General features: G+C 56.7%; 1 protein-coding gene across 6 annotated transcripts in view; it reads right to left on the reverse strand.

Moving 5' to 3' along the window:
- Positions 1-13,683, reverse strand: part of COL27A1 (collagen type XXVII alpha 1 chain) — a 145,558-nt gene extending 131,875 nt beyond the window's left edge. For 3 of the 6 annotated variants that reach the window (XM_082622906.1, XM_082622905.1, XM_082622904.1), the window contains exons 1-3: positions 13,175-13,679; positions 6,699-6,769; positions 526-2,258 (exon numbers count right to left, since the gene is read on the reverse strand). In XM_082622906.1, the coding sequence (XP_082479032.1) occupies positions 526-2,258; positions 6,699-6,769; positions 13,175-13,236 (1,866 nt within the window). In that variant the 5' untranslated portion in view covers positions 13,237-13,679. Of the gene's footprint in view, positions 1-525; positions 2,259-6,698; positions 6,770-13,174 lie in introns of all 6 variants that reach the window. The other 3 variants (XR_014294221.1, XR_014294222.1, XM_082622907.1) reach the window with 3 other exon arrangements.
- Between the last annotated feature and the right edge of the window lie 1,165 nt (positions 13,684-14,848).

The raw sequence follows: 14,848 nt of genomic DNA on the forward strand, positions 1-14,848 counted from the left end.
TCTCTCACATTTAAAAAAATATTAATAACTTATTAAACATTTTAAACAATGCTGCACGTGCGAAAGAAAACACACTCAGCCCTACCCATGTGTGACCTTTGCCTGAAACTCGCAGACAAGCTGGTGGGCTGGAGGAACCCTGTTCCAGGGCTCAGGCCTTGGGGACTGCGTAACCTGGGGCCAGTCAGTTCGTGGTTTTCCTTAAGACGCTCAACCTTTACAGTGAGGCTAGCAAAGAGTGACTTGGGGCCTGGGTTAACCAAAGCCCAGGGTTTGCTCTTACCTGGAGGGGGCCACCAGACCCAAGTCCACCTCAGGGGATCACAAATCTGGGGCAGGATGTGCAATCATGAATACAGCCGAGGCGGAGGCATGGGGGACCCGGGTGGGAGTCAAGGCGCTGCCTGTAACCAGCTCCCTGCTCTAAGCTGCTTCACTTCCTCTGCCCTGACCAGGAGCAATTGCCCAACTGCCCCAGTCACCCGCTCAAGCTCCAAGCAGCAGGCACACCCCACCCAGTCTTACCGGTAAACCACAGTCTCCCTTGGGCCCCGGAGGTCCCATCAGCAGCAGGAAAGGTGTGGGTCCCACCAGGTGGAAGAACGAAGAGCCAGTGCTCACGGGCTGGGGGCTGGAGGACAGGAATCGTGCCGGGGCCAGTGCCGGGGCCGGGGTGGTCTGCTGGCTGGGCTGCAGCTGCCTGGGGCTCGGCCCAGTTGTCGGATGGTTAAATGGGACATCCCTGGCTGCCTTCCCAGGTCTGAGAGGGACGGGTTTCCAGGGGCTGCTCTTGGATCTGGCTTTCTTTGTGGCTTCTGATCCAGTGGGTTTCTTGCTTCCAGTGGGGACTGAACCAGGAGCTGGGGTGGGAGGCATTGCTGTGGCCTGTGGCCGATTAGTCCTGGAAGCTCTAGGACTGGGGGCAGGTGATGCGGGCAGGACAGCGGGTCGGGGAGGTCTGTGTGTGTTGGTGCGGGCAGGGGCTAGCTCACTGACACGACTGCTCTTCTTGGCCTCCGCCTGGACCACTGGGGGAAAAGACTTCTTAGAGGAGCCGGCAGCAGGAGGTAGGGGCCGGGTGCTGGGTGCTGGAAGTCTGGGCGTTACAGGGTTCCTCTGGATCGGCTTCACTGTGGGACAGGACACTTTGTCAGGAACTGGGAGGGAAGTGGGTAGCACGGGCTTCTTGGTGGGGGCGGCTAACTTTGTGAAGGAAGGCGGAGCTGCCTTCTGGGTGGGGCGGGGACTTTTGACAGGGGCAACTGAAGGAGGAGGGGCCGAAGGCTTGGTGGGGTGACTTTTGGGGATTTTGGTGGCTGTGCTCTTCTTCAGTGGCTGGACAGGCCTGGTGGAGCTGGCAGGAGAGGCTGGGGGCACGGGAGGCAGCCCTTCACTGGCTGACAGCCTGGCAGGTGGCAGGAGGGTCCGGGCTGGGCCTCCACCTGTGACGGGCTGGTGCGGGCCTGTGGTGCTAGTCCTTAGGGGCTTGGCGGGCATGGCAGGCACCAGAGTCACCCTGGGCCCCCTGCCTGCTGGCCGTGACGCCAGGGCTGGCGTGGCAGTGGTCAGGTTCTCCAGGCCCAGCAGGGCAAGGTCGGTCTGGAAGGTGAGGGGTGTGCCAGAGTCTCGGGGGAGGAAGGGTCCCAGCTGGGGCCGGTACGTGTCAGCCTGTCCACACTGCTTTCTCAGGTGGGTACAGTAATTGTGAGCGACCTGCGTCACGGGGTAGATACTGAACTGGCACAGGGCACCTTCGAACTGGACTGCGTGTGGGCTCATCTTCCCAAAAAGGAACAAGCCCTCAGGGTCAAGCGCTGGGTCCCTGTGGAAAGGCAGCGGGACAGGCACCCGGCGCTGCCCGCAGGCCGTCACCAGGGTGACGGTGTGGCCGCGGAGCTCCAGGGCCAGGTGGTGCCAGCGCCCGTCGTGCACGTCGAGGTCGAAGGCCACGGAGCGCCGGGGCCCCAGGTGGACGACTGTCTTGCCGGGGAGGAACTGCAGGCCCAGCTGCAGCTTGTGCTTCCGGCTGCGGACGGCGAAGAGGAAGGCATGGTTCACCCGGTGAGAGCAGAGGCTCAGCACCAGCGCCAACTCTGTGCCCAGGGCGGCAGGGAAGACGGCAGCCGTGGGGGCCTGGAGCCGGGCCCGCTGCGTAAAGATGAAGCCGGACTGGAACGGAATGACCCCTGGGGGTGGGGGGCTCCGGCCGCCCGCTGCCTTCGTCCAGCTGAGGCCCAGCCGCTGGAGGACGTCCACATCTGGAGAGGGAGGGCAGAGGGGGAGAGGACACAGTCAGGGCCTGCTTCCGGCTGCACAGACGGTGAGGACAGTCCACCGCTGCTACCTGCTGCCCCATGGCTGTGGCTGACAGCACAGAGCTGGAACCAATCCCTCGTCTGGCTATGTGATCCTGCACATGCAGACCGTCCTCCACTTATGATACAGTTACATCCCGATAAAGCCAAGGTAAGTTGAAAACACCCTAAGTCAAAAATGCATTGAATACACCTAACCTACGGAACATCACAGCTTAGGCGAGCCTACCTTAAACAGGCTCAGAACACTTACATTAGCCTACAGTTGGGCTAAATCATCTCACACAAAGCCTATTTTACAACAAAGTGCTGAATATCTCACATAATTTGTTGAATACTATAAGCGAGAAACAGAATGGTTGTACTGGTTCAGAATGGTTTAAGTGTATTGGTTGTTTCCCCTCGTGATCTCGTGGCTGATTGTGAGTTGCCACTGCCCAGCATCACGAGAGAGTATCATACTGCATATCGCTGGCCTGGGAAAGCATCAAAATCAAAAACTCGAAGTACAGTTTCACTTTTGCACCATCATCAACTCAAAAAATCATAAATCAAAAACATCGTAAGTTAGGGACCATCTGTAGCAGCTAAAAACACAGACTCTGGAGCCAAACTTCCTGAGTTCAAATCCCACAACTTGGGCTTCCCCGGTGGCACAGTGGTTGAGAGTCCGCCTGCCGATGCAGGGTACACGGGTTCATGCCCCGGTCCGGGAAGATCCCACATGCCGCGGAGCGGCTGGGCCCGTGAGCCATGGCCGCTGAGCCTGCGCGTCCGGAGCCTGTGCTCCGCAACGGGAGAGGCCACAACAGTGAGAGGCCCGCGTACCGCAAAAAAAAAAAAAAAAAAACAGACCAAAAAACAAACAAACAAGGAAACAAAAAATCCCACGACTTACTAGCATTGTGACTTCAGTGCCTCGGTTTTCCCATCTTTTAAATGGGATAATAGTAGTACCAAACTCAGAAGGACGTTGTGAAGATTAAATGAGAATGCACTTGGAAAAAAAATGCCTGGCATAAAATAAGCAGTTTTGAAGGAGAGCTATTAATATTAAAAATGATAATCACCAAATGCTAGAACTAAGGGTATAAGAGCCTGCCCACCATGGTTTGTTTCCCCTTCTCTCTTCCTTGAAAGCCATATTCTCCAGGAAGCTGGCCCATAAGTGAGGCAACGACAGGAATGTTCATGTCACTGGAGCTTGGGAAGGCTGTCCAGGGGACCTGACTAGTTTCACCATTGTTTTCACCTAGTCTCCACCCCCAAAGTCTCTCTCAGGCTGGAGCAGACTGGGGGAGCTGCTGTCTACACAGAAGGCAGAGGACATTTCCAATGACTCCCTTCCTCCCTGTGTGGCCTTGGACAGAGCAGAGGAAGTAACCAAGGCATCCCTGCAACCTCTGTCCTCTGGCGAAGTGTCTGGACATGGGACCGTGGTCTGGCCAGGTCGCATCTGCCTGGTGATTATGCCGGCTGGGCTTGCCAGAGCAAAAGGAGGGCTTCCAGGGTGTTTATGGAAAGGTTTCCTGACCTTGCCGCTCGTCGGGTCACTCGACCTCCTCCAGTTGGCTGAGCTGCCAGCGTCTGCAGAAGCCTGCTCAGGAGCTCCATCTCAGCAGGAAAGGAGAGGCTGCCTCTGGAACTGGGTCCTGGGAAAGGTCCTCAGGCCCCCTCCTCTGAGCTCAGCATCCTAACCCCTGAGTGTGGAATGCTCTCTCCCTCATCACCTGGAGTAAGAGGGGGGTCCACTGGGCTGAATGCAATCAGCTCTTAGTAGACCCTATGTCAACCACTGTGAGATGGACAGGTGGATGGACAGAGAGATAAATGGGCTGGAAAAAACTGAGAACCTGAGTGCTGGTAACATGGTAGCATAATGGTTCCATAGCAGGCTCTGGAGTCAGAAGGCTGGACTTAAGAGCCAGACAAGACCACCCATGAGTCTAGACCCTGAGCCTCAGTTCTCTCTGCTGTAAAACGAGGCTGCAAAGAGTGCCTACCTCATCGAGGTGTTGGGAGATGAAATGGAGGTCTTCCTTATTATCTATCCTCACCCACCCCTGCATCAGGTACCTCTGGCCAAGTCTCTTCCTGCCCCCCAGGCCTCAGTTCCCCTGCCTGAAAGACAAGGGAAACCAGACCTGGAGGTGGCCACAAAGTGCTAAGAATGTTCTAAGAACTCTGTAGCTGTAGGCTGCTGTTTCACGTTGGCTTGGATTGAAGACTCTTATTCTTCCCTAGGACCCGAGGGCCTTCACTTCACTTCAAATTCCTCCTTTCTCCCACCTGTCTGTCCCCAAGTCCTAAGCTAACATAAACCACACTGTTTAAGGATTGTGAGTAGTAGCATACTTTATACGTTTAATCACTGAAAGCCTCTTAGTATCATAAGATACTTCTCACTATAAACAACTTAAAAGGGAGGAGCCACTTGTAATGACAGAAAGTCACTGCCCGCTGTCCCACCTCGGCAGCCCCTGAGAGGCTCTCAGGCCTGCACACATCTCTCCCTGCACCCTGCAACTTACAGCCACTTGCGCTCCCTCAGGGAAGATGACAACTGGCCAGGCCAGGTGGCACCAGAGGAGGTTTCCCTTATCATCCTCTCCAGGTGGGTTTTGTTTTTGTTTTTGTTTTTGTTTTTGCTGCATTGGCTCTTCATTGCTACACACGGGCTTTCTCTAGTTGTGGCGAGCGGGGGCTACTCTTCGTTGTGGTGTGCGGGCTTCTCATTGCAGTGGCTTCTCTTGTTGCAGAGCATGGGCTCTAGGGCATGTGGGCTTCAGCAGTTGTGGCACACGTGCTCAGTAGCTGTGGCTCGTAGGCTCTAGAGCACAGGCTCAGTAGTTGTGGCGCAAGGGCTTAGTTGCTCCGCGGCATGTGGGATCTTCCCGGACCAGGGCTCGAACCCATGTCCCCTGCATTGGCAGGCAGATTCTTAACCACTGCGCCACCAGGGAAGCCCTCCATGTGGGTTTTAAAGCTGACACCGGGCAGTCTCCAGGCCTCCCCTGCACACTACCTGCAGCTCAGGGGCCAAGTCCCCAACTCTGCTACCTGGAACTGACAGAGGTGGTCACCGCTAAGCCTCCGGGAGCCTCTGACCACTGTGGGCTCCACGGGGATAGAGAAGGGCCGCTCTTGCCCAAACTTGTCAGGTAGTATATAATTAACAATAAGAAGAACTAATATTTATTGAGCACTTACTATGTGATTTACGTGGGTTATCTCTCTCTATAATCTCAATCATTTATACAGCAGGTACTGTTTATTATCCCCATTTTACAGAGGAGGGTCAGAAAACTGAGTGATAGGAACTTGCCCAAGGTCACACAGCTTATAATAAAAGGCCCAGCTGGCCCCCGGGTCTTTGTCCTTCCTTCGTCACTATGCTATCCTGCGCTGGAGCCCCTAGACTGGTTGGAAGGTAGGGTGGAGACACATCCAGAATCCCATCAGGGGAGAGGAGCTGGGGGACAAGGGAATGAATTCAGCCCAAAGCCAAGATGGAGGGACCCGGCCAGCTGGCCGCAGCAAGATCCCTTTATTACATAAACCGGGCTCCACACTGCTCCAGCCTCTCCTCACCACCACCACCCCCCTCGTGCCTGACTCAGGACTCTGGACAGCTGTTCACCTACTCTGGGGGGGAAAGAGCAAGCTCGGAAAATATGACATTCGCACAAAATGTTGCTGGGCAGCAGGAGTCTCTTCCGGGCACAGCTCTCCCCTTCCAGGGGCCCAATCCCTGCCCGGTGGCCAGGTCAGGCCACAGGGGCTCTGGGAGTGCCCGGCCGCCTGCCCCGCACACAGGCCGGGCGGGCGTGGAGGAGGGGGAGGGGCTGCTATTTTAAGCGGCATTGTGGCCGCTTGACAAACAGATGTGGGAGACGTTTCAGTTTCCATGGGCAGTGATGTAGGCAGCCTCCCGCTGCCTGGGCCCCCCGGACAGCTCCTCTGGGATAGCGGGGGGGGGGGGGGGGAAGCGGCATTTCACGGGAAGGGGAAGGCAGATCACAGGCGTGGGCAGTGATGCTTGTGGCCTGCGTGTCTCTTGTCAGCACTTCTTGGGGGCACCCATTGGACAAAGAGGGACAACTGCAGCTTACTGCCCCAAAGTAACTTACATTCTGCCCTACATAGGAACAAAAGCATCACCTTTCCATATTTCTGCACTGAGCCCTTTCTACCCTTCACAAAACATCAAACGTGATTCTTTCAAGCCGGGAGAGAAATTTGCCAATGACTGGCTCCATTCTACTGATGAGAAAGTCGAGGCACTGAGTTCCAGTTAGGGGAACGGATGTCTCCTACCCCTGCGTTCTCAGATCCCTTCTGTCCTCCTTTGTCTCCCCCTGGACAAAGAGAAGAGAGAATTACCTTCAGGAGCTCCTTGGGTGGAAGCCAGGTGACAGGCAAGTGAGACTAAGATCCAGGTGAAGAGAAACCCCCTAGAGACCAGGAGACACAAGCAGATGTGACATCAGCTTCCACCTCTCACGTCCAGATCCAGCTGGGGAGTTGGGAGTGGATCACCCAGCCCCAGTCCCACCCCGGTCCTGCCCAGGGGAGGCAGGAGGCGAGGCTGAGGCTCCAGGACCCCATCGGACCAGCCCACGCTCCCGGGGGTCCAGGCACAGCCTCTTGGGGCAGGACCTGCTTACACGGTACAAATACAACCTCGCTTTTCACAGATCAATAAACCAAGGTCACCGGGTGGGAACTAGAAGGCAGGAAGCCCTGCCCTGGCCGTCAGGAGACCCAGGGTCCAGCTCAAAATCTGCCACCAACTCACTGGACAACGAGGGAACAGCCCCTGCTGCTCCCCATCTCTGGGCCTCAGTCTCTCCATCTGTACAGTGGCCTCAGGATCTTGAGGCCCAGTGGGCAGCAGCAGAGCCAGGGCTGAAAGGTCAGTGGGAAGACCAGCCTGCTCTGCTTAGATGACAGGTAAACTTTTCAAAGGGCAGGAAAGATGAGAACTCAATCTCCAGACTCACGGCGGAGAGGGGGAGAAGACCCCTTAGCCAGGATCAGTGTGTGCTAAGGAATCTGCCTACTGGCTTCATGCTGATAGGAAATGGGAGAGAGGGAAGGAGAGAAGAGGAGACGACGGGGAGTCAGGCCCCCACGGGTGCAAACCTGGCCCCATTGCTTACCAGCTGTGTGACCCTGGATGAGTCCCTCTGCCTCCCTGAACTTGTCTCCTCCTCTACAACTCGGCTGACACTCCCTATCTTGCAAGTCAGGCGTGAGGATTAAATGAGCTCATGCATGTCAAGGGCTCGGCCTGCTGCCAGCCACCAAAGTGCTTCTTAGTCTTAGACCAACCCTGCTGTCCCTGCACTCTGGGGCCCGGAAGGGTTAATGCTCTGCTCAGGGGCTCCTGCCAAGATGGGCAGAGGCAGTGATCCGATTTCACCTTCCTGTGGGAGCAGCCACTGGCGACACCCGAAGCCACCGGGGCATCTGATCCCCAGGCAGGCAAAGGGGAGGGCGGCACGTGGCCAGAGTCGGCCAGCTAGGATGCAGGCAGAAAGAGCCCCAACAGGCGGGTGGTGAGGGCAAAGGCTGGGACACGTGGGCCCAGGATCCATTTCCAAGAGAAAGCCTAGGATGATGTGCTTCTGGGGAATCACGTAATCCAGGAAACCCATCTGCCAGAGTGGATGTCTGGAGCCCTGGGTTCTTCCCAGCTCCCTGGGAGCCTTGGAAAACACCCTCTGATTTAATACCAAGTACTCCAATTTAATTGCAATTAGGATCAATGGTAATCCTGACCTGGACACTGTGGAAGACCCTGATGGTTACCTACCCACAGCCACCCCCCTTTCTGCTAGTTCAGGGAGACCTGAACTTCAGAGGATACTGGATGAATCTGGATAAGTCTAAGCCCACTCTGGGAATCTGCCATGCTAGTGACTGGCTTAGGCATGCATATGTGACCCAAATGTGGCCAATGAGGTGTGAGCGATGCCTGTCAGGGCCTCTAAGAAAGAATTTCAAAGGGACATGGAAAAGGTTTTCCTCTAGCCTTTGCATGTTATTGAGTGAGGACTTGCTGCTGCAGCCATTTTGTGCACATGAGGTAACAAGCCGCATGAGCACGTGAGGATGGCAGAATGGAAAAACAGTGGGTGTCTGATGACACTTGAGATGCTGAATTGGCCAACCCTATTACTGCTTTTCCTTTGGGCCTCTTGATATGGGAGGTAATAACTCCCCTCATTGTTTAAGCATTGTTCAATTGAGAGTTACTCAGAGCATAAGGTGAACTAGCTGAAACAGCACTCAGACGCTGACGGTCCCTTGAAAGCCTTCTCCCGCTTCTGGGCCTTTGCACATGCTAATCTGAAGTGCTCTGGACACTACTCTTTTGCCTGGTCAGTTTGCACTCATGTGTTAGATTCTAGCCTGGGTGTCATTTCCCAGAGCCTGCTGCGCATACGTCACCAGGTATCCCATGTATGGTCATTGTCTATTTCTCTGTTTCCCTTTCTAGCCCAAGTCCCTGAAGGGCAGGGACCCCATCTGTCTTATTCACTCTTGTTTTCCCAGCACCTGGCAGGCATGTAGTAAGTGTTCAGAGTATTTTTGCAGAAGGAATGACTGTTACCTGGTATTACAGGACTCTGGACTTCACAAAGTATCTTCTCAAAGCTTTAACTCCAGCAGGCCCACCCCACCTCTGACGTTTTCCAGGGATGCTCCTGGATAATCCTTGCTCCCTCCTCATTCTCTCCCATCTGCTGCCACTGCTGTGAGGATGCCTTTTACACAGGGCCTGTCCTCCCTGCCTTCACGGGCCTCACCTCCAGCGCATCACCAGCAATAACGAAAGGTCAGTGCCTAGCGGCCCTGGTCTTGTCTCGGGAGAAGGGTAGAGGCTGACCCTTCTGGCATGACCTGCCCGCTTGAAGCAAATGGCAGACACGTCAGCCGGGATGAACAGTAACAGGCAGCTTTGTTCGATTTGACAAAAACTGAGGCCTAGGGACGGTAGGTGCTTCCTCAAGGTCACCATGGGCAGACTCTGGGGACAGAGCTCTTCAGTACTATTTCCCCCACACACCAAGTAGCTACTCCAGGAAACTGTGGCCAGATCTACTGGGGAAGAGCCGTCTCCTACCTCCCCGTCTTGGTAGTTCCAAAGCACAGCTGCATAGCAAAGGCTCTCAGAAGTCTGCAATAAGGAAATTCACTGCACTTTCCGTCGGTCGGCAGTGCCTGAACTTAGAGGACCAGGGAACTCATCTTTCCTGAGAATGCCTCCTCAGAAGACACTGCCCCTAGCTCTCCAGGGTTCCTGCAACCTTACTAGTCTCTGTTCCATTTCCTTCCGGTCTCCTCTCTTCCCAGCCCTTTCCAGGCACCAGCTCTCACTCCTTGAGTCTCTCCCTGTATCGTCACATCTACCCTTCTTAGGATGCTCCCCAAGCTGATAAAGAGAGGCCAGGTGGAGAGGAGAAGGTGCAAGAACCACGCACATCCTTCTTGGTCAGTTTTTCCTGCTGGGGTTATGCCAAGGCGACCACCCTCTAGAGAATAAGAGGATGTATTGGGGGCAATATCTGTAATCCCTAAAGGTCAGGAGAAAGAAGACTCACAGGGGAGATAGGATGGGAATCTTCTCTTCAGTTAACCTTCCTAACACCACAGTTTCTAACTCGAGAATTTCAGCGCTGAAAAGGCCTGTTACAAAAATATTTGTCTCCCTTTCATTCACCTCAACAAATGTAACTGACCCTCTCAGACCTGGATTCTGTGTGCACTTGACCCAGAAACTGCCAAAGTATAGCACGGGAGAATAGAGTGGGAGAAGGTCCTTTGAGATCATTTAGAGGCCAGACTCTAGTCCCAGCCCCTCTTTATAGAGATGGGCCACTGAGGCCCAGAGAGGGGAAGTGACTTGCCCAAAGTCACACAGCATGTCAGTGACCCACATCATCTGACTCCACCACCTAGTAGACAGTCCTTTTCGCTCGACTCGTCTCCCGTGGAGAAGAAATCGGAGACTTACAGGGACTTCCTACTTGCCAGAGACCAGAGTCCCAGCCTTCACCAAGAGGAACAGAGATGCAGCCTGCGGAGCCAACAGCCATCTAAGTAAGCTCCAGGCCTGGAAAGTTGGCTCCCAGAGGGAGGTCCTGCCGATTCATTTGCTCCCGTTCCAATCCTGTTTAGGCTACTGTTAGTAACGTTTAGTGCCTGCACTGGCTCAGAGCTTTGTTCTTCCAGACTTCTGTTTTCACCGCTGACTTGTGGGCCTTGGCTGGGCGAAGCCAGGGCTCCAGAATGTCGGGAAGACCAGAGCTCAGGGGCCAGAGACGGCAGAAGGCGGCCGAAACGGGAGCCATGAGTTAGGGAGCCTGACCTTGAAGACACAGCCTGGCCACACAGCCCTCCAAGAAGGGAACCCAGGTGTTCTCTTCTCTTGCAAAAAGCCCTCTGCCAGTACACCCAGTGTGGTTACTCCTGGACCACGAAGCCGGCCAGAGCCTGCAGCTGGTGTGCATGGTTTTTCCTCTTTCCTTGCTACCTGAGAACATACAAGTGCTCAGAGACCCACACAACTTGAACATCCACTGTGAGCTCAGAGCTGAGACCCAGGGCACAGAAACACAAGGAAAGCAGCCCCGTGGTCTCTGGGCTTGGCTGTTATCCCACGGAGTAAGCTGGGAAGGATGCAGCCAGAGGACCACAGGAAAGAGAAGGGGGATGAACCTGTCCCACCTGCCTCCATGGATTGGTCAGGCCCCACGTGCCCAGACAGCCACGCCCAGGCTTTCTGTACACCTTACACCTCTTCATGGGAACACAGGCAGGGCATCTGTCTGGACAGGATGCGGCCCAGAATTTTCCAGTTGTTTCACACATCCATTCAAGATGAAGTGAATAATAATATAAATAACAGCTGCCATTTATTGAGCACTTACTACATGCCAGGCCCTGTCCTAAAAGCCTTTTACAAGCACAGTCCCACTAATATTCACAAAAACCCTTCTGGCTGGGAATGAGGATGCCCGTTTGGGGCGATGAGAAAAAGGAGAAGCAGAAAGACAAGGTGCCTGCCTCAGCTCGCAGGGCAGAGGCAGGAATCGCACGGCTTGACTGAAGTGCCCTCTCTGCCCATGGGTGTGAGTTTATGTTTTGCTTCCATTTCCGCCACCAACTGAAATGGCATTTTCGTGTGTCAGGCAGGTTGTGGGGTATCCAGAGGGTCCCTGAACACAGAGAGGGAGGAAGGGCCTATGCCAATAAAGTAATGGGTGGAGTGTGCTCAGGGAGGGACAGACCGTGGGTTACATTTGGAGGGCAAGCCCCCTTCAGTGCGGCATCAGAGGTGCTGATGGCTGTTGAGCTGAGCCTTGTGGATGGCAGGCTTATGGAAGCACGAGGGAGGGGAGTGTTCTGAGTACAGCGAGGAAGGGGAAGGAAAGAGAGGCCAGGGATGCTCCATAACAGTGTCATGGAAGCTGGGCTGGGAGCAAAGCTAGGAGTCACGCAGGGGGCCAGAGGGCACAGGGTTTGGGGCACTGCAGTGGTTAGGGAGGCAGAGGCTGGGCCTCAAACAGCGTCACTGCCCACTTACCTAAAGCTTGGGCCCCACTGTGGGGTGCTTGCCTGGCACCACTTTTCTACCCAACCGCTGGCATCCGCCCTGGCACAGGGTCTTCTGGAGAAAATGAGTCAGCAGTGTGCTTACTGGTGGGTGGGGGGGGGGGGCGGTGAGGGGCGGGGGAATCTCAGCCAGCCCGCTTTTTCCAAGACATGGGAAAGAGAGGGGGAGGCATCACCCCCGTGATTCCAGCGCAGAGGGGGCAGGGCATGGTGGCCAAGGGCGGAGCTACAGCCCTGACCAGCGTCTTGGGAATGTCCTCTGGTCCTGGGGGCAGGATGGACAGGGAGCAAGTTCTGCACTTTTCTGGGCCGTAAGCATGAGCCACAGTCCGCAGGGCCCTGAGGGGCTGCTCCCATCCTGCCCACTGCCACACACACCCACACGCGGTGACTCCCTCTTGCACATGCTCCCTCTTTTACAACTCCTACTCCACAGGCTGGGAATCAGAGCCGCTGGGTCCCAGCCCCTCCTTGGAGATTCCCTGCCCCTCTCTGGCCCTGAGTCTCACATCTGTGCAACGAGGGGTTCGAATTAGTCATCTCCCAGGGCCCTTTATGCCCTGACATGCTGGCTCACACTTTTTCCTCTCTCACACGCGGGACAGGAATTGAGGACCAACCCCCGCCCCTCCCCAAGCAGGGAAGCACTGAGACACACAGACCCAAACAGACTGACACACATGCGAAGATTTCCAGAAACAGGGGACGTGCAAAGACACACAGACACTGAGACAGCAACAGAAGCCGAGACCCGCAGCCCCAGAAATTTGCAGACAAGTTTCCCGAGAACCGACAGAAACGGAGACCTACAGGCTCGGGACCTGTGGACACTGACACTGGAACACACCGAGACAGTCAGAAATGGAGATCTCCCCCTCCCCCAAGCATCCAAAAAGCCCCCCTCGGCCCCCTCCCGCCCGCCCGCCGCTCCAGGCGCCACCCCCAACCCCCAATCCCGATTCCCGGGGCTGGCTCTGCATGGGACCCTCCCCAGCTCGGCCCCCGCCCCAAGGCGATCCGGCAGCCGCGCCAGGCAGGGCAGGGCGGGCAGCGCTCTCGCCAACCCTCGCCGGGCCGGGGGCGCTGCCCGCGTTAACCCTTGGCGGCCCGCCTCGCAGGGGTGAAGGAAGGAGCAGGAAGCTGACGTTCCGCTGGAAGCGTCCCGCGCGGCGGGGAACCCCCGCCTCCGGAGCCGCAAGAAGCTGGGGAGGGGGCGTCCCCGAGCCGGTACTCACCTCCCGCGCGCCGCCGCCGCCGCCGCTGTGCCTCGGGCCCCCCGCGCCGATCCCGCTCCCATGGCGGGCCCCTACTTCATGCTCCCGAGCCCGGGGGGCAAGTGTGGGCGCGCCCCATGGGGCCGCCAGCCCCCCGCCCCGCCGCGCCAGGCGGGCTCAGAGCGCTCGGCCCCCGCGCCCCCAGCGCAGCCCCGCTCCCAGGGGCGCCCGAGCAGGCAGGCAGCGCGGCCGGGGCCCCGCGGGCGCCCGCGCCAGGCCCATGGTCCCAGGAGTCCCGGCGCCGCGCTCGCCCCTGCCTCGCTTTTCTCTGCTTCCACCGAAAAGGAAGAAGAAGCAGGGGGAAAAAAAAATCAAACTTTTGGAGGCGGGCTGCTGGCGGTCCCCGGAGGCAGAGCAAGGCCGGGCGAGGGCGCGCGGAGGGCGGTGGAAGCTGCCTCCCCGCCGGCCTGGGGGAGGAGAGGAAAAGGAAGGATTTGGGGGAAATGAAGGCGATTTAAAGTCTCGGCCCGCGGTGGCTCTCCACCTTCTCTCCTCCCCGCGCCGGGCCGCCCTCTGCTGCCCCCTGCTGCCCCCTGCCGGCCGCAGCCGGTGACACAGCCTCCGCGGGCCCACGACTGTCCCGCTGAGACATCCCACCCCCGCAGACCCCCTGTAAAGATGGGGAAACTGAGATTCACAGAGGGGAAAGAGTTGGCCAAGACTGTACAGCGGGATGATCACAGTTCGGAGATTCGGGACCTCTAGATCGTGAAACTGGGGGTCCCCGAGTTGGGGGCAAAGATAGAGGGGGAAAGGGGACAGATACTATTGCTGAAAGGAACCCGGAGTTCCAGGGACAGATCTGGGACTAGGACTCAGTGTCCAGACTCTCATGAAAACAACAACCAGTGTTCTACCACACACATACACACACCTATTTTCCTCCCAGATTCAGGGCGCCCTGGAGGACAGACTTTCCTGGGCACGTAGTGGGTACGTTTGTTCAATGTTGGTCTCCTCTCTCTCTCCTCTCCACGCAGTAAGAAATGGGAGCTTAACCTACCTCCTCACCCCAGAGTAGACCAAAGGCTCCCTCAGATCCCACTAGGGAGCGCAGAACTGCACACCCTGATGCCGCCACAAACACCTGGCAAATTCGCACACCCACAACCCCAGTTCGAGCCCTGGCATCAGAATCCCCCTCCGCCTCCACTTCCACGACTTGTTCCCTGGTGCATACACACATTCCCACACATATCTACACTTGCTCCAAACTCAGACACACACTCACACTCACTCACATGCAGGCACAGCCACGCACTCCTCCTGGGCTCACACAAACACACCCTGGGGTGTCTGGACTCTGGCGCACACCCGGACTCCACACACGCAGACGCATGCACATTAGTGCTTACACGCGCACAAATGCATACTAGCCTAGCCTAGCCAGATCCTCCCGACGCACACACCCGCGTGCACACCTCTCATACATATCTTCACGTGCACACGTAACAGCCCAAGTGCACACACTCACGCGCGCTACCCCCCACTTGCACACAGGTTTCCGCTAGTGCCCATCGCACGCGGGCACAAACACACTCACTCCTCGCACGTGCACCCCCTCCCCACACGCGCGCACCTTTACGCACACACACACCCGTACCCCCAGCGCTCCAGGAGCCCCGGGCCACTTAC

This window comes from Mesoplodon mirus (assembly GCF_964341445.2).
Source record: "Mesoplodon mirus genome assembly, chromosome: 1".
Classification (NCBI taxonomy): domain Eukaryota; kingdom Metazoa; phylum Chordata; class Mammalia; order Artiodactyla; family Ziphiidae; genus Mesoplodon; species Mesoplodon mirus.